At 39.7% G+C, this 19,974-nt stretch overlaps 1 protein-coding gene across 6 annotated transcripts in view; it reads left to right on the top strand.

Annotated features, from left to right (window-relative positions):
- LOC136666634 (membrane-associated guanylate kinase, WW and PDZ domain-containing protein 1-like) overlaps positions 1 to 17,285 on the top strand; it is a 185,210-nt gene extending 167,925 nt beyond the window's left edge. For 5 of the 6 annotated variants that reach the window (XM_066644947.1, XM_066644945.1, XM_066644944.1 and 2 more), the window contains 5 exons: positions 5,428 to 5,515; positions 5,768 to 5,822; positions 7,687 to 7,830; positions 9,723 to 9,861; positions 13,959 to 17,285. In XM_066644947.1, coding sequence (XP_066501044.1) covers positions 5,428 to 5,515; positions 5,768 to 5,822; positions 7,687 to 7,830; positions 9,723 to 9,861; positions 13,959 to 15,052 — 1,520 coding nt within the window. In that variant the 3' untranslated portion in view covers positions 15,053 to 17,285. Of the gene's footprint in view, positions 1 to 5,427; positions 5,516 to 5,767; positions 5,823 to 7,686; positions 7,831 to 9,722; positions 9,862 to 10,829; positions 10,919 to 13,958 lie in introns of all 6 variants that reach the window. The other variant, XM_066644948.1, reaches the window with a different exon arrangement.
- The last annotated feature ends 2,689 nt before the right edge of the window (positions 17,286 to 19,974 follow it).

Below are 19,974 nucleotides of genomic sequence, written 5' to 3'. Positions count from 1 at the left end.
TCCCTTCCACCTGCATCCATCATCCATCTCTGCCCTATATCCACTAGCAGCTATTACTCTGCTGCCTGTTCATACTGAGCATTAGGCTTGAGAAGGCTACCCCATGTTAATTTAGCCATTTACAATATAGATGGTAACTGATGCGTTCATGATCAGCCCGCAGTGGAGCTTACAGCATTCTCTCTCAACTAATTTACAACACTGTAGACAGTCTAATGCTCTAACTGCGCTTAAATCAGTTTACACTTACACTGACATTAAAGTCACTCCTAAAACATGTATAATTGACAGCGTAATGGCATATTTAAAGGGCAGTTAGAATTATTTTCAACATTTCTGCATAATTTAATGGTTAAGATGTAAACAAAGTCATTCCGAGTGGTTTTATATGAAATGTGCAGTTTGAAGGGAAACTTTCCAAGTCAGGCATCCGATACATTTAATGTCTCAAGCTGTCTCAAAGCAAGCTACAACATGAAATGGTTATAAATGCATTGCCTGGAGTCTTGATTTCCTGGAACATTGATTTAATATAGTTCTGAGATAAGCTTTTTATAAACATTTAATACAGAGACTTACAGTAAAAAGGGATCCCTGTTGGCACAACTGTCAATGGGGAAAGTGCTGTTTCAACACACTGACAGAGAAGAAGGAGGGCTACCCGTGCCCCCAAACTCACACTCAGTCATCACTTACACAGTTGTGCCACTTGGGAGTCTAGATCCTTCTTAAGTTCTCTCTCAATGAATCATAAATGATATGTGTACTATCTGATTAATAGTCCTAGTTCTGAGCGTAATTCAGAGAAAGGACATTGTAGTCATCTTGTTGCTGACAGAAACATCTACACCTGGCAGCACCTGTATTAATATGAATCCTTTTAACGGGCATCAGCAAGGTGTCATTGTTCTTAATAATAAGGGTTTTGTGAGGGAGGAAATAGGCTCGTCTTCAACATCCATGCAACAGTAGATATTGGAGCATGGTGATTGGTCAAAAGGAACAATCTGAAGGCCAATCAGAGCTTAGCAGGTGCTAGGTCAGCTAACTGAGCGGCTCATAAATGTTTCCGTGAGAATGCGGGAACCGGGGGAGAGTTTTAGAGGCAATATTGCTGGCAGTACTGCACACACACACACACACACAAGCAAGGAGGATGGCAGTTTGTGTTAAAGACTACGACAGGAGTAGCTATTTTTAACCCTATCAGCACATGAGAGTACAGAGAGAGAGAGAGAGAGAGATATGGGGGGAGGGAAATGGCATGAGTTAGACCGAATAATGGATAGAGAAAATGGGAGTGGAAAGAAAAGAAAAAAGGAAGGGTGGAGTTTGTCATAGTGGATAGAGGGATGAGAAAAGGAGGAATGAAAGGATGTTGGTTAGAAAGGGAGAGAGGGAAGGAAAGGAAAGGAAGAGATTGCATAATAGAAAGATGGAATGGGAAGGAATGATATTGTAGCAATAGCACTAGTGGAAATGTAGTAAAAGATGGAAGAAAAGAAAGATGGAAAACTGCAAGACAGCATAATGGCAGGAGAGATAGAGGAGGGAGTGTAGGAAGGGAAGAGATTGCAACAGGGAGAGAGTGAATGTGAAAGGTAGGGAAGGAAGCATATTGCTGTAACTGCAGTACTGGAAACATGAGAGTGGGAGAGAGAGGGAAGGGAGAATGGAATAAGATGAAAAGAGAGACAGACAGGAGAAGAGAGCGAGAGAAGGGAATAAAGGAAGTGTGGAGATTACAGTAGTGGATGGAGAGAATATGAATGAGAACGGGGAGAGAGAGAGAGAGAGGTAAAGGAAGGGAGGAGGTGATTGTGGGAAAGTGAAAGAGAAAGACTAGAGATGGAAGGAGTCCGAATCATTAGGATAAGTATTCTCCAAACTTACAAATTTGTCTACAGTTACATTAAATTCTAATACTGTAAGCTACATATCAGTTTCTGTTTCACTCCTCTGCCCCTCCGACTCCCCTCATTACCCAGTGTGGAGGCTGACTGCGTGTCCTCATTTACCTGGACATGTCCTCTTTTTTTGGGATGTGAAAAATGTTGACAGCCAGGGTTTCTAAATTGTGTAAAATGTCTGGGATTTCACATTGACATCAAGATTAGATTCTACAGTCAACACACGTGGGCAGATTTATACAGATTTGAACATATTTGTTTAAGTCCCGACTTCTCACTACCACTATTGGTCTATATGTGCTTGCATCTACATCAGCCATTGGTCAAAGTACTTTCCACCACAGCAGATTTAACACAGCCTAAGAATGGCTAAACACAAATGTAGATAAATTTTCATTTTACCTCACTTTTATTTTATTGATGTATTTATTAATATTTTTACATCGGCATGAAAATAAAAAGAGGTAACAGAGGGTAAACGTATTTTTTCCCTTTTCTATTAAAGTTATTTTAAGACAATTGGGTAAATAAGATTAACTCCATTAATATAACTGCATGATTTGGAGATATTTAATCCCCTCCTATGCTCACCGACACACAGACACACACGTTCCTACAACTTAGGCCTACACAAAGCCCTTTGCCAGGTTTCATATTCCTAGAGGAAGAGTAACTTTATAAATAAAATGAAGTCTACAGTCCAGTGACAAAGCTAGTAGCTGGTATTGGTGTTGCGTAAAAGTTGGAAGAAAACTGGGTAATAAAATAAGAATGACAAGCAGAAAATATGCGCATATTAATGTTGAACATTATTACATCTGTTTACAAAGCAAGAGTTGGCAGTTTCAGTTTCTGTTTTGAGGTTGACTCTGTAGTGGAAATGATTATGCACACGTTGCAGCGGCATAAACACTACAGAGCGGAGTCAATGATAATTAATTATTATTTGATTAATAATTGATTATTTAATTCATTTGGTTAAACTCTGTTTGGGACTCATTAAATAATATGTAGTGTCTTTACCTGTCCAATATTAGCTTGGACAAGTAGGTCATCATGTTAGATGACTTTACATATTATACAGCAGAATTAGTTAGAATTTGTTATTAATGAATTATGCTCATTGACCTGCTGTAGGTTCTTGGCTTCGAAATTGAATCTGAGCTAGAAGGAATAAATCTGTACAAGAAAAGTGCACACAAAAATAACCAAGGATTGGTTTTTATCACACAGCTGGTTTATTAAATGTAATATCAAATAATAAATATTGATTATACATTCATATAATGAAATGGGTTACAGCGATACACGAGGGAACAGGGAGATTAATATATGAGGAATTTTCTCTGATAATTACCCTAAATTCTAGAAAGACTATAATTTATCCCAGCAAAGAATTCACCACCACCCCTGAGCTATGAAGTAATGAAACCATGCGACCTTACGTATCCCTGGAGATAGCTGGGAGTATATAGCTGATGGCTTCCTGAAGCACTGCAGCCGCTGGCGTTTCTTTTCTCTTCCGCAAAGAAACGGTGACCACCCCATCAGTGCTGGTGGCGTTCTGAAGTTCTCTGTGGGAATTCTCCATCATCCTGCCGCCTTGTGAGAGACACATCCATGCAGGTCTCTCCTGGGTCTTTTCTCAGAAGGTCATTCTGAGGGTGCGTGTGGCCTTCTCCGTCACTGTTCTGGAAGCTTTTGTCATTACTTTGAGGGTCAGAGGTCTTGGGTCTCCTTCATGCTCTGGCTGTGGAGTTGATTTTTTGCTGGAATAACTACAGTCCTTTTTACTATAGTTTTCTACTAGAGATAGAAGATAGAGCTTCTGTTCTATCTAGACCACACTTGAGGGGCCCAAGGCTATTTAAGAGAGCCATAAGAGAGTCTGACGCCTGCAGAGTCATTTCAAAACCCGAGTCATTTCTCTCTTTAGCCTTGAAAAAGGCTTAAAAAGAGAAAAAGTGTGAAGTGAAGCGAAGGGGTGTGAAAAAAAGCATGAGCGTCATTTGGCGCCACTGGGTTTTTAACCAGAGTTTAGAAAACCCGCCTTGAATACCTGATTGGTCCTCAGAGATTGAGGATTGGAGTGTCTCTTGCTCCTGATTGGCTGTTTCCTGCACTTGGTAGTGACAAAGACGATTCCTGTTGAATAACCATCCCAAGACTTTGAATCATACTTTTGCAATATAAAAGATTATATGTTAACACAGTATAAGCAATATCATTCAGGAAAAACATGTTTTACATAGGGCGGCACGGTGGCGCAGCAGGTAGTGTCGCAGTCACACAGCTCCAGGGGCCTGGAGGTTGTGGGTTCGATTCCCGCTCCGGGTGACTGTCTGTGAGGAGTTGGTGTGTTCTCCCCGTGTCCGCGTGGGTTTCCTCCGGGTGCTCCGGTTTCCTCCCACAGTCCAAAAAAAAACACACGTTGCAGGTGGATTGGCGACTCAAAAAGTGTCCGTAGGTGTGAGTGTGTGAGTGAATGTGTGTGTGTCTGTGTTGCCCTGTGAAGGACTGGCGTCCCCTCCAGGGTGTATTCCCGCCTTGCGCCCAATGATTCCAGGTAGGCTCTGGACCCCCCGCGACCCTAAATTGGATAAGCGGTTACAGATAATGAATGAATGAATGAATGTTTTACATAATTCTTAACCAAATAACACACAGAGTATGTGGCTACCTTGGTTCTACATATAAAAATTTCATATAAAAAGGTGATTTAAAACATATGTAAATAAATTCCACCTGTTTTGATTTGTCTAAATGGAATTCATTTCACACAGTTGCACACATATGTAACTTCAACTTCTTTTAAACCAATGGGAATTAAGGTTTAATTCTATAGTTGGAGAAGTACTTAAATAAGTACTTTTACACACAGCATAAACTGATCCTGGGGAGTGTCTCCCAAAAGATTCTTCTCTTGACCCTGTGTGGCCTTGGGTCATAAACCGTCCTGGAGTGAGGTTTTACGACTCTGCTCTGGGTAATCTTCACATTCCATCTGGCTTGTGCAAGGTGGGGATGTCTCTGAAACCAGCTAAAGTCTGGGTATTAAAATCAAATCTCAGAAAGTCAAATTTCTTACTAGAAATTAATACACATTCATCATATCACACTACAACTCTTATTTGTCATGTGATTACTACTTTGTTGTAGCTCACACCTGCAGTGAATTTCAAGGTTCAACTAGTGAAAACTAGTTCGTTTTGTGCTCATTCAAAACGGCAGCTGTGTCACTGCTAGTGTTTATGACACCAGCAGCTAAATGACAACTGACAACTAACCGTGGTGCAGCCTAGCAGTGCAAGCTGTTCTGTACATTACATTCTGATGAAAAAATATAAGAACTGGATTGGACTGGGGTAAACCTTGAGAATCTTTTCTAACATCAGACACAAGCTTCTGTTATTGTTTTCCCATACTCCATAATCAGTAGTTAATTGACCTGTTTGATTCTTACAAACATACTGACTCTGTCTCTGTCTGTCTCTTTCTCCTCCCTCTGCCTGAACAGAGTCTTCAAACGCCTCTCTGCTGACCAATGCTGAGAAGATTGCCACCATTACAACCACACACACACCTCAGAGCAGCAGTGAGCCCAGGTGAGTGACACACACACACACATATGCAAATCAAAATTCACTGGCAGAACACAGAGCCTCAAAACTCTCTTAAATTTGCTTCACCTTCTTTCTGAACCAAATCACATTCGCGTCTAGAAAATGCAACGTAATCCTCCCCACTCCATCTCTTCTGAGGCACCACTGGGGATATTTCTGCTCCATTCTGACAGGCTGACAGATAGACAGCATTAGGCTTGTGTTTGTAGTCATCCATCTTTTTTTCTCCCTCAGGAACAACAAATCAAAACAGGCCCCGCCCCCACCCGCGACACAAACATCCAATCAGGTAAGAGTTTCATTTTGTATATGCTCTCAGATTTAAAAAAAAAAAAAAAAAAAAGTACTGTACAGGTACATTACCAGTGTAAATGTCCATTTAGAAGGTACAACAGTGGTGTTAAAGTCCAGTTGTGTTCCCTAAAGATACATCACAAAAGGAGATGTGTATATTTGCAACAAATGTTATTATAGAGCTGTGTAAAAATTTAGTGAGTTTAAAATCTACAATTACAATAGAATAAGGTACAATTATTTGTTTTTTCTGACTGTGTACGTGTCATATTCCATCATGTGTCTGTTACCTCAGTTCTTGAGAAACAGGAGAATGATACTTAACGTGTAAGCAAGCAGATTTTACATGGTTAATAGTCTCTTTGAGGGTGATACTGCCATAATACAGCATTTCAAGATTTCTAAATTATACACTGTTTGCCCAAACATTAAATACCCATTTACTGACACACACACACACACAACATTCTGGAGCAGCCACAAGTCAACATGCCCAGTGCCAAGTGTTGGCTAGAAAGTAATATTCTAGACTTTGGAGTAATAAAGCTGCACACTTTAGCACTGATGGACATTTAATCCAGTACTTTTGAGATGGTTTAGAGTGGCTTTAGTCTTCCAAAACTAATAAGTCCTCATCAGCATCTGACATTACTAAAATTTTCCTGCCAGAATGCCATCAAATTTTACAGCAATGTTTCTTCATCTGGTTTAAAGTATACAGATAAATATACTCTTTCCAATGTAGACCAGAGGAGGATGGGTTCCAATTTTGGGTCTTGGTTCTGATGTTTTGAGGAAGTTTTCCTTGCCACTGTCACATCAGCAACACACATTTGGGTCCAGGTCCCGAAACACTGAATTTAATTGGATCTCTAATTGCAGAAGAATATTGTTTGAACAGGGCCCTATACTTCTGGCCCTATGGGATAAATCAGTCAAATTGATTAATGGTATGGTGTTCATTCTGGAAGAGGTCTTTTTGTGTCGCACTACGATCCGTCAGCAAACTTGCAATCTTAGCCTGAAGTGGACAAGAGAACGTGGTTCACAAAACAATATCTCAGATCATCTGAAGTGATAGTGGTTGATGTATTTGTGTACACAGTCACAGTGAATCAAAGTTTGAAGTCAATTCTGCTCTTGTTCTTGACTCTGCTGGGTCATTTTTAAATGTTCATGACCACAGTTCCATCAATGTGATTGACGCTGTGCTTTTATAGAAGCAGACCTTAAAGATATCAGGATTCTAGATTTCCAGTCCTGATAAAAGTCTAAAAAGGTGTGTGAAGTGTGTTAGAATATTCAGCCTGTTTTGGTGATTTCAGTGAATGAGAACTGAATTAGGATTCAGTCATTTCTTTACAGTGCTCGTTCTTATCCATTTTATTTCTGAATTCAAGGGCAGTGATGGGACATCTGTAACATACTCGTCTAAAAAACTTTAGACTAAATGTTGGAGAATTACGGTTGGGTTTTAATGGCACTCATCCAACATTAGTACAATCAGGTACTGATGGTGGATAATTAGTGATGGATCATAATCACAGTTTAATCACATCCCAAAGGTATTGAACGTACTTCCACTGATGCACAGCCCAAATCTCTCTAGCTTTTTTTTTGTGTTTATCAGTGTAGACCATAAACATGTATACATGCACATTTGAACATCTGAGTCTGCAATGGCTGCTGAATATTACTGAATGATAAGGTGACTACAAACATTGGGATGTAGTACAGTGTACTTGACCTTCCTAGGAGGTGTTTATCTGAAGTGTTCCTCTGAAAAAGAAAAACAGTTTTGAATCTACTTTTCATCACTTATTTGTTAACGTTTTGTTTATGTTTGTGTGTGAATACAGGATGCTGAATTTTACTCAGTGGACCTGGAGAGAGACAGTAAAGGCTTTGGCTTCAGCCTGAGGGGAGGGAAGGAGTATAACATGGATTTGTATGTGCTGAGACTAGCAGAAGACGGAGCTGCAGTGAGAAATGGCAAGATGAGGGTGAGAGAGAATTTCACACTGAGCTGCACAAGGCCACAATCAACAAGCGTATTTTAGTGACCACCAAAAATGCATCTCTTTCCACCCATTACAGTACTAACAGTGCAGGAAAACACCTACATAACATATCATGCTGTCGTTAATTTTATGTCCATATAAGGAGGACATATCTAGGACTCATCTAGATTTCTGTATGGCAAAGTTTTAGAGAATCGTGCCTTGGAGAATAATACGTTTTTTTTTCCTTTTTGGACAGTCATATAGGCTCTAACTAGCTAACGCTCTTTTCAAACGTGACCAAAAGTAATGATACCCTGCTTTCCTGAACCAGCAAAAGCTACACATGATTTCATGAAGCAATAAAAGCTAGTGCCAGTGGCATCCACACCAATTTTAACAGGGTGCACTCATTATCCAGCTCTTTTGGGTGGAGCAATTAGTTTAGAATGAGTGGGGGAGTGGTAGCAAGCCAATTCCATGAGGTCCTTCACATCTAAATACAACTGCAGACTGGTAACACTGAATCTCTCATTTGTTCACATTTCACAAGCAGTGGTCACAGATAAACAGATAGATGGTTTGTTGTGGATCCCAAATGTTCACATGTGAATAATAATAATAATAATAATAATAATGATTAGTTCCATTTAGTGCCTTTATCAAACCCAAGGAGGCTTTACATTGGACTAGAAACTGAAGCCTTACACCACTTGTTTTTAATTTATTTATTATTTATTTATTTATGCTTAAACCACTCCCACTAACCCAGCTAAATCAATATATCATTTATTATCATCACCATGGATTTATTGAATTTTTTTATAAACAATATCCAGCATCCAGTATTTAACAGTGTAGGTCCAAAGAGGACTATAATGCCCTTTATTGTTTCACATGGTCAGAATAATTTGCCTGTTTTCATGGATTTTTCTTTCTACTATTTACACATATGAAATTAATCCAATTATGTATCCACAGAGCATTTATCAGTGAGAATAACATACACTCAGTATTTACAGTAGCAGTAATTAATTAATCATTTACAGCAGGGGTCTCCAACCTGTAACTCATAAGCAACCCATAGTTTGCAGTTTGCCAGAGAAGCTAGCAGAGCTGTTTCTATGTGGAAGAAAGGATATAAAGGCAGTAATTAATCCACGTGGACAAATTATGTGCACAACTGAATTACATGCATCTAATGTGCTCTAATAAAGTAGATAAAGGGTTAGGGTTAGGTATACCTGTAACATAACTGCACACTGAGTATATAAACAGTGTCTGTGAGAGTGGTTTGAGGACAACTATAAATTTCAGAGTTGGAGAAGTGAAAATTGCTAAGAATAATAGAGATGAGAACCAGACATCCAATGCTTTTGAAAGCTCTAAATAAATCAATATTAGAATCTGTTTTGTCTGTACTGGAGAACAATTTGAATGAATGTTTGGACTGAAATGCCTTGTAAATGTGTTGTTTACACCAAGCAGTCCCCCCAAAAGACCTTATGTTTGATATTTACCACTATTTTACTTTTACCTACATTGCTTATAAAAACTGTGATTTGATTACATTGTCATTTTTGGGTAGCAGTATAATGACTGCATTTCCTCTGTGTGCTTTCACATAATCTATTTTAGCTTCTGTCAACACCAGTTGAAATAAAAACAGCCCCAATGTTACTGTTGACTTTGTTTTCCTCGATGACTGAGTTTGGCAGAAATCCTGGGATAAACAGCTGCATACCTTCTGAATACTCATTGAACCCAATGTTCTTGAGAACTGTGGTTTGAAGATTTATAACTGCACACCTTGCAGAAAGTTTCAACTTCAGCATGCAGTTCACCTAAGAAAAGCTTTGTGATTTACAGTATGTACCACATCTCCTTGCTTTCAGGTAGGAGATGAGATCCTGGAGATTAACGGAGAGAGCACCAAGAATATGAAGCATTCCCGAGCCATTGAGCTCATCAAGAACGGTGGCAGACGAGCGAGACTCGTCCTGAAGAGAGGAGACGGTTCTGTCCCAGAATATGGTGCGTATACACACCAGCAGATCTCTGTTCTATCAGTGTATGTTTATCTGCTCTGAGATACTCTCTTACTCTTACAAACATTCCTTCCACTTTTTTGGTTCCTTCCCTTTCCTCCAGTAAAGAAAAACAAAAAATGCTGTCCTTTGTATCAGGCATTAATAGATGCTGATTTTTTTTTAATATTATTGTCTGCGATCTTTTAAGGACAACTTTCCTCTACATCAATTTTCCCTCCTCGTTTCTTCCTCATTTATAGTGTCTGATATCCCCTTTATCTGCTATATAACTCTGGGTTCCCCTTTTGTATCTGACATTATTTGAAACCCAATTATTGGCTGTGTTTGTTTGTTTGTTTTATTACATTTTAAGATTTTTAGGGCCTACTTTGAAAAAATAATCCTCACACAACCCTTGTCTAAGCCATTCTCTTTTGTAAATGTCTCCTGAATTAACTACTAGAGCAATTAGTCCTTGTTTTCATCAGTTTTTAACAGAAACCTCAATGATTTTCTCTCGGTTAACTTTTAAGAGTCATTTTATTAGTTTCTAATGCCTGTCATTTTAGAATAAAATTGTACTTTTTTTTTTAATCAGGCTTTAACTAAAATCATAATATTTTTGGGATTTTTTTGAGGATATATTTTTACGAGTCTGGAGCTGTTTTCAATGAACAATCACAACTTCATTTCTTTGGCTCCTAATGTCTCCTGAAATGACTTATAGGAACAAAATGTTCTCCTTTTTTGTTTACAGTTTATATTAAAGAACTTCAAATGACTTTGGTGTAAACTAAGTCTCACAGAGATCAACTCTTTCTCTCACTCTCTCTTTCTTTTTGGTCTGTCCAAGTCAAAGGTCTAAACATTTCTCTCTCCCCTCTCTTTATTTTCTCTAACTTCTCTCTCTCTCTCTCTCTCTCTCTCTCCCTTATTCTCTTTCCTGGTGGGCACTCGCTCTCTCCTCCCCAGCGATGATGGCACCCCATCTCGCTGCTTGTCTAAGGAATGATAAGTTGGGAGAGCCCTGCTTCTACCTAATGGGCCAAAACCAAACCACGGTTTGTAGAGCGCCATTCATATTTGTGAATCCCCCCCTAATGCCCAGTGAAAGCCTGTGGACTTCACTTTGCTTACACCATCCCAGATCCCACCTCACCTCTGCTATGTATTCATCTTGCCACTGTGAACCCATACACTGCATTAAAATGATGTTTTGGCAAGTGAAATCAACTGCCATCTTATCTTTACAGCGTATATGTAGACATTTTGGTATCGTAATATTTTATTTTAATTTATAGATGTTTAATTTCTTATTTTAATGGAGAAATTAGTCCAACCCACATTAAATCAAATTGTTCGTACAAAATGGAGGCAGCCAAGTTTAAAGTAAAGTCTCTGATACATCCAGGTCACTAGAGGTCAGAATAAGCACTTTATAATATTAATAAGACTTACTGGGGTAAAAAAAGGCCTGTAAGTAAATATAATTTGACCAATCATTTTATTGTTTGTAGCATGTGTATTAATAGAAGAAATAAGCCAAATAAATTGTACATGAGATATATAAAACAAGATATTTTACATGATAAATTAACTGAAAATATATTCAATGTTTAGAAAAAAACATAATTTTCAATATCCTGAAACCATCTTAAAATGAGAAAAAATACATACATCAACTGGATTTAAAGTTGATACCTCTTGCCAATACATAATCAGTTTTTTGCAGTGTGTTACCCATAATGCACTGCGTTGACTATGACCCTGCTCTAGGATCCATGAGGAAGCATGGATCTGTACCCTTAAACCCAAAGTTCTACCTTAAATGTGCATGTTATTGGACCGCTTGAGTGCGATTGCTGATGTTGTTGAAGTTGTCTTCTGTTGCTGAATAGACTCATGCTGACCTCTGTTACACGGCTTATTCAACACCAATAACATAAGTTGATGTAAGTGCTGTATGAGTGACGCATACAGTAGTATAACAGTCTAGAGTTCCTTTGTGTGTAATCTTACCACCATGCATTATGCTAACTAGTTGGCCACTTCAGTGAACTTAAAGGGGCACTCCGGCCAAATGAAATATGTAGCTCTAGCTGTCTATCCAGCTAAACATAAACATTCCCTGTGCTATTTAAGTGTCAGAGAAGTGAGATTTGTTGTTTTAATGATAGGGAACAACCCTTAGTCTGTCTTGGGATCTTAAAAGTGTGAGGGGTTTTGATAATCCAGATGAGATTTGATCACATATGTATATATTAGCCTCTATATAACAGTATTTCAAATGGTTGTATAGTGTATTGGCGTATGTCATGATTACGATTTATTGTCGGAAATTTGAGGAATACTACACTCAGAATACCCCTTTAATTGTTCACAGATGTTTAGAAGCCCCTTGTCCACTCCATGCCACATATTGCCTTTTTAAAGCCTAATTTTAAACATCTAAGCTTGCAATTCAGTTAATATTAATCAGTATTAAATATCTAGAAACTACAGAGGGGGCACCTTAAGGAATTTGTTTACTTAAAGCAGTGTAGTAATATTAGTTTATAATCTGTGAAGTGCACCATTTTGGGACCAAGCCAACATATTCCACATATGAGAAGCGCCTCCCTTTTCGTTTCCTATTGGATTATGGGACAATAGTGCCTTACAGTACAAGCGTCCTTATCGTAATGAGCATTATTACCATATTCAAAAATCAACTGGTTCTAAGTGTGCAGTGTGAATTTCTTAGTTTATTCAGTCTTGACCCCTGTGATTATATTACAAACTACATACTCAAACACTCGTTATAATTTGTATTAAGTGCACAATTAGGACACAGCTTATATTTGCCACTGCCAATGCACCTGACTGGCCAAGTATAGTCTCATACTGACTGACCTTTTTAAAATCCCAGCTTTGATGACCTCTGGCCTACAGTCTAGATAAAAGTGGGGGGGGGGGTTCTTTGTCTTGCTGTAAAATGTGTAGATGTGGCCTGAATGTACAGCACATTAGCTTTGGGTTAAAAAATAAATAAATATAGTTTTTCTGTGGCAGTGTTCACACAGCAGTTAAAAGAGGCCCAAATCGGATTTGTTTCTTCATATGTGACATAGATATGTCATTTTGTGTCTTTGTGAACGGCAAAAAACTGAATGTTTAGATCTGATTTGAGCCACCGTCACATGTGGTTTTGATATCCAATCCAGAAACACCCAGCACATTTGCACTTATAGTGGAAGAAAGATCAGTTCATGTTTTAATATTCTTTTAAGTCTTTCATTTATACTGTGTTTTTAAACATATAAATCATCTTGGGGGGAAGGGTCGGTTTGCGATACAGTGTTGTACAGTAACCTATTCACTGCTGTGTGAACATAGCCTCATAATCGCTGCTGTGGGCAACCATGCTGAACTAGTTTTAATATGATTACTGTCAGTATGAAGGCTTCTTGCCACTTGCCAAGTTAAACTTAGAGTGTTCTCTGCTACTCATATAATCTCTGAAGAGATGCTACATATAAAGATGCACACACAAGAGCATGTATGAAGTCCAGTTTGTGGAAGTCTGTGACGTTTGTGAGGCTTTGCTCAGTGCATGTCCCTGTTTTGCATGGACTGTTACTTGTCTGTGAGGTGAGAGATGTGTGAAAGGAAATGAAATTTGTTGTTCGAGGATGTTTTTCGAGTGGTGTTCAAAAATAAAAGAAGAAAATTCCAAGAACATCTCTTTGGAGTTCTACTAAATGTACTAAATGCTTCTGTAAGAGGCTAACACCAGAGGCAGCTTATTATTTCTACAGCAGTGCCTAATGTAGACCAAATGTGTTTTGTTGTAAGCATGTCCACTTTGATTCAGATCTTTTTTATTATTAATTCAATTTTTTTATGGTCAAAAAGTTATTATTTCCTGCTAATATTTCTTATTAGCTGGGGGTTATTGAAAATATGTAGTTTAGTTATTTTAGGAAGGTATTAAGTATGACCATATTGTTGTTGTCCATGCTTACAACGAATGTTTGTTATAGACCTGAAATTACTAACAAAGTCACTGAAACATTTCCTTAAGACAAATTTTCCATCATCTTTCTCCCTGCTCCTTTCCAGACGGGCCCAATGACGGGTACCCTGCCCCACCCGGGCCACAAAATCTTTCGGAAATGAGAACCCTGCCGTCCAACGGCCGATTTCACGTCTCATCGGAGTCCAGCTACACATCAGACTACCATCCACCACCCTGGCCCCAGGAGCAGCGGCTTAGAGAGCGAGAGCGAGGGAGGGAGGATTATAAGGACTACGCCCATTATCCCAAAGCCCCACAGCAACAGCAGCATCACCTCCACCAACAGCAGCAACAACAACAACACCTCCACCACACCTGGAACAACAACAACCACAACCAGTCTGGCCCCCGCGCCCGCTCGCCCTCGCCGTCCCCCGAAAACGACAAAAAGAACTCACGCCGCAAGGTCAAGAAATCCGAGTCCGAGAGCGGCATCGCCAAACTCTTCAAGACGCTGCGGAAGGAGGGCGGGTTTGGGAAGAAGTCTTCTGACCGGGACCTCCGGGGACGCGGCCACGAACGCTCGCCCGACAGGAAGGGCCAGAACAGGCCTCAGACGAGGCAAGGCTCTCTGGACCGCTCCACCAACCGTAAGCGCAACTCTTCTCCGGATCGCCGCAGAGCCAAGTCCATGGACAGGAGAGCAGACCGCTGGCAGCGTGACTATTCCCCAGACTCTCGCACGTCCAGCCAGATCCTGCTGCGGCAGGCGACCACGCCCGAGAAGCACCTGCGTCCCCAGAAGGAGCCCCAAACTCCAGGCAGGAATTACCTCCGGGACGAGAGCTACCTGACCTCCACTCCAGAAAGATCCAACAACGCTCAGGCACTGATGTTGGCCCGGGGACGCACGCCCGAAAGAGGCCTGAAAAACGGCAACCTGCTGCGGGACGTCTCTCCCTCCAGCCGGACGGACAGCCTGAGCAATGGCACGCCGGACAGACGCTATCGGAGAGAGTCGGACAGCAGCAGCAGCAGCAGCTACCTGGAGGAAATGGTCAGCCCTCGGCTGAAGGACTACTACAACGCACTAAAGGCCAGCGGCGCAAACGGGAACAACGCGGCCAGAGCTCCCACCCAGCTCCCTCAGTCCAAGAGGAGGCTTTACAAAGAAAACCACACGGACCTCAGCATCTGAGCGCGGGGAAGCCTCAAGACCCCACTCACACACAAACACACTCACAGAAGCACTCGCCGAGCTGGACAACTGACGACATCACACCTTTTTAACCGAGCTGATTGAGTGAATGCTTGATTGTTTGAATGAATGAACGAGTGAATGATTTTACATGTTTCCAAGCCCGAGATTTTCCAGAGATCAGCCACAAACGCAGCAGCGAAACAATTTACATTTCCTTTTTTATTTGCTTTTTTGCTTGATTTGTTTTTTTTCTGTAGAGTTGTACTTTAATGTAACTCTACGATGTTGTGTCGATCAGAGTGTGGGCTTCGTACAAATCCTTGTCACTTTTATTTTAATGAAAAACAAACTTCCTCTGTCCACTCTCGAGTTCCTCAGCGTGCACCAGAAAAACTGTGTAAAACCTTCTCAGACTTTTTATTTTTTTTGTACCATTCCTTTTTTTGCGTGCTGCCTGTCCTCACGTTTCCTCACACCTGCGACCTCCGCAGCAGAGAGCACAAGCCTTGAGTGTTTTGTTTCTACATTTTCTGGATGAATACATGTGTTTACATACGTACGTGCGTGATCATCTCAAGTGAAGGCGAAATAAATAAAATTAAAAAAAAAAAAAAAAAGGACAAAATAAACAAATGATGATGCTACTGTCTTAATGAAGTAATATATTTGAAGTGTATTTATTTGAAGAATTGGCACATACAGGAAGTGGACAGGACATGGTTCTCTCCTCCTTAAATCTGATGTTCGATTCTGACCTGCTGTGGATGATTATCGTACTGAATTTTTTTTTTCTTTTTCTTTTTTTTCCTCCTGTGAAACGCTGTGGACTGCTGCACAAGGGCAGAGCGCTCCTCCTCCCAGACCTCCCCAAATATCACGAAAGAATGCCAATAACGGCAAATCCATTGTTATTCAGAAAGTCCCCGACCCGACGATACTCATCAGTAATCACAGAGGGAACAATTGGAAAGAGATTGTATCTGGGTTCGCTAAGGATATTACCTGTTGTCCTGAAGGTCTGAAAGAAAGGAAGACGAAACCGAACGGAATAACGTATTAACGGCTGACAGAGCTTGACCTGAGTAAATGACGCCTGTGTGTTCAGGCCCTGAGGAAGCCATACGTGCTCGTCCATGGGGTCTCTTTTCAGAGCTCGGCAAAGATTTCGGAGCGTCTAGACTCTGGGTAGCACTTTGAAATCAGTGAGATCAGAGAGCCTGCCATTCCTACCACACAAAGACAAGGCCTGAACCACGGCAGATGATCTGGTGCAGTCTGTTCACCTGAGCCATTCTGTGTCTTTGCACTGGAGTATGATTAAGGCTAAGATATGTGTGTTATTGTATGAATGTTGTTCCTTTGGTTTTGTTTTGTTTTTTGTTTTTCGTTCTGTGCGTATGTGTCTGTGTAACACGACCTGGAGGTCAACACAGACGTGATCTCGGAACACAGAATACACAATGGCAAAAGCAGAATTTTTCATGCCCTGCCCGTCCTCATAGCACCGTACGGAAAACCAATAACCCGTCAGCCACCATCTTGTGTACAGACTTTTACTACTGTATGTAATTACTAGCAACCTGCGGAAGAGAGGAGACCGTTGCCTTTTTCTTGTACAAAAGAGAATTTATGAGAGATCTCCACTTTGAGGAACACGATACTGCGTGTGTTTCTACTCCTCGAGTGGAGGCTGCCAGTCATAGATACTATGTGTAATTTATACTCCGAATCAGGCATGTGTAAAGATGTTTCGATAAACCAGAGCGGGCCGAATGTGGATCCGTTTTTGGGGGTGTAGGGGGGTCACAGTGAATAATAAAAAAAAATACATAAAAAAACAGAATGGGGTTGATCTGACCTATCTTTTGGGGGAGGGGGTTGAATATCTTCGTGATGCATAGCCTGCCTTTTTATTCTGGAGCACTTGTATACTGTCTGTGGTCTCTCTGCAATGTTATCTGGACTTTGAATTGCTTTTTCTGTGTCGATGAAAAGCAGTACATGTATATGGGCCAATCTTTTTTATGAAACACTATGCATATATAGATACAACATTGTCCATAGCTTTATTTGACTCATGAAGCTATACATAACATTTAGTCTAAGTACAAGTAGATGTTGACTTATCCAGTAAAGCTTTTTTTTCCTCCTCCTTCAGATGAATCGCAATGTATATGTAGCTATCAAAAAGAAGTCTGTGAATGCTATTTTTATTATCAAATAAAGTTTTCCATACAAAGTCACAAATTCTCTGTCCCTCTTTTTCACTGGACACTCAAACTGAAATGCCGGTGTGATACAGTAAGTGACACTTCAAGGAGCCCAACTGAATGACCCTTCATAACTCATAACTGAGCCACTGGACCATCTCACTATTGGGGTGAACAATCAGACCTGCACTGTTCCCATGGTGGACATTAAATTAGCCCTCACCAACATGGCGTACACTTTTCCACATATCTCTAGATCAGATTTATTCACTGCTGCTGTAGAAAGACACCCTAACATTTCCATCTTGAAAGTTTACCAGACTATTTTTAACATAGAAATAACCTCAAATGTGAATTCAATCATTTTTTATTATTATTTATTAGCTCCCAAATGTCGACGGATGGTGCTTAGATTTAGATGAAGAAACATTGTTCCCACAAACGTTAAATAAACAGACCTTACTCAGACCTTGCTGCCCTCTAAAGGTGTCATAACACTCTAAAGGTTTTATCACAGCAGACCTCTTCTTTTTTTGTTTTTAACCTTTTAATCTTCTATCGCTTCTACCATTCTTATTGTCTCAGAAAATGCAACATTCTCATTGTGACATCATCATAAACACATTAACAGTATTATAAACAAATGAAAAATATGAGGTGTTTCAATAATTGTGACAAACCTAAGAACTGCTTATTCCTTCACACAGTGATGCACAAATGTCATTAAATTTAATAATAGCATTAAAATAGTAACTACAAAAACTGATTTTGTAATAGTAACAGCAATTTAAAAAAGTGGAGATATAAATTCCTAGAACCTTGACCTCAGTTTTGCAGAGCTGCGCATGCTGCCCCTTTATAAACTGACAGAGTTTGAATTGACCAGCTGTTTGACCAGGCCATGTGTAAGGAACATATCACAAGGTTAATCAAGTTGCCTCATACGAAAGTGACATCATCATTAGACAAGCGCTCCCAGGACAGAACGAGCCCGGCTGACCTTGATGGCAGGTTTCCATGGAGACTGAGTGAGCCATGTTCTGCACTTTTGTGGAATGTGAAGGCAAGCGCTACAGTCACCAAATAATCAATATTCATGTGGAGTGAGGCACTGGGCTAGTGGTCCTCTAATAGTTTTTCATAATAAATGACATGGGCATAACTGAAACACACATTTGTACAACACAACAAGGACAGGTTACTGAATTATTAACTGATCAATAAGCACATAATTTATGGCTGTAGAAGGAATTTTTTACAGACACCAGAAATTTACAGGCTATTTTCTTGCTGTTATGCAGGAAAATGCATGAATATAAATCCAGTTTAAATGCAGATGTGTCATTACAGTCAGAATCTTGTAACTCCAAACATGTAACTAAGAATAATAATAATTATAAATTGTAATTATAAAGTGCTTTTCAAGAGGCCAAAGGAGTAACAAAGAAAGCACAAAGTACACCAAACAACAAGCAAAAACACAGTAGTACACGGTACAAAATAGCAGTGGTGAGAGTATGTAGCCAGCCAGTGTGTAGCACCAAATCCCAGTAACTTTTAATACTAATAGCATGGGTACCGTAATGTAAGGGCAAGGATGACTTTAAGGGCCTGTGACTGACAGGAGTTTATGTTTATGCCAGTTTGCCAGTTTGGTGTCCAATCCTGATCCCCTCCCCAAAGACCCTCGGGCAGCTGAGCTGAGGCCTGATAAGAAATCTTACTCATTGCTATCAATAAAATACGCAAACCAGTCCATAGCTTCCTGAATGCATACTGTGTATTAAACATTTTATTTTTATCCAGACTGCAGTTATGGATAAAAAGCACATACAGTGTCACATTTGTTCAAAGCCTGGGACTTTTACATAAGGGACTGGAACAAACAGAAACACTAAAACAATTTTAGCAGTAATATTAACAGTCCAGAGTATCCTGAATGCATTCTGTGTTTTAAAAACTTATTTCCAATCAAACATCAGTTAAATATAAGCACATACGGTATATTTGCTTAAAGCCTAGAACTTTTACCTGCAAGAACGAAAACAAAATGGAGTCGGAGGAAGCATGACCTGATGCTAATATTTTTAGTGTTAATCAGCAGTGATAATAACTGTGCACAGACTTCTGGATGCATTCTGTGATTTAAATACATTATTTCAATGAACCAGCAGTTAAAAATAAACACATACAACCCAGAGATGCAAACATACTCCCCTTCCTACCAGTTTGTCAATAGCTCAGCACTCCCATTGGACAGAAGGTCTAGATGTTGTTGGTAACCGTAACCATAGTAATGGTAACCGATGGGTTAAGTGTGACGTCACTGTGTAGTAGCCCCCCATATTGAGGACCTACACATTACTCGAACACACAACTCAAATAAAAACTGTGTTAATATCCTCAAGGATACAAGAACACAACAGTTTAGATCAAACTAAAGTTGGTAAATGAAACCTCATAAAATATAGGCTATATTATGTTTACGTAGTCTTTTAGCGTAGCTCTTCTCAAACCATTGGATCACTAGGTTGGTTCACAATTTTAGAGCTTTACAGCTATGTGTGCAGTAAACTACAGTTTTATGGAAAAAAATAGATCATATTTAAATATAACATATTAAAAAGGAATAAACAATAAAGGAACAATAAGAACATTTGATAACATTTTATGTTCAAATAAGGTGGGCAGTAACGTGCAACAAAGGCA

The sequence above is a fragment of the Hoplias malabaricus genome, chromosome 14 (genome assembly GCF_029633855.1).
Source record: "Hoplias malabaricus isolate fHopMal1 chromosome 14, fHopMal1.hap1, whole genome shotgun sequence".
Lineage (NCBI taxonomy): Eukaryota > Metazoa > Chordata > Actinopteri > Characiformes > Erythrinidae > Hoplias > Hoplias malabaricus.
Note: the sequence above shows the minus strand (reverse complement) of the source record. Positions and strands in the feature narration are given on the sequence as shown.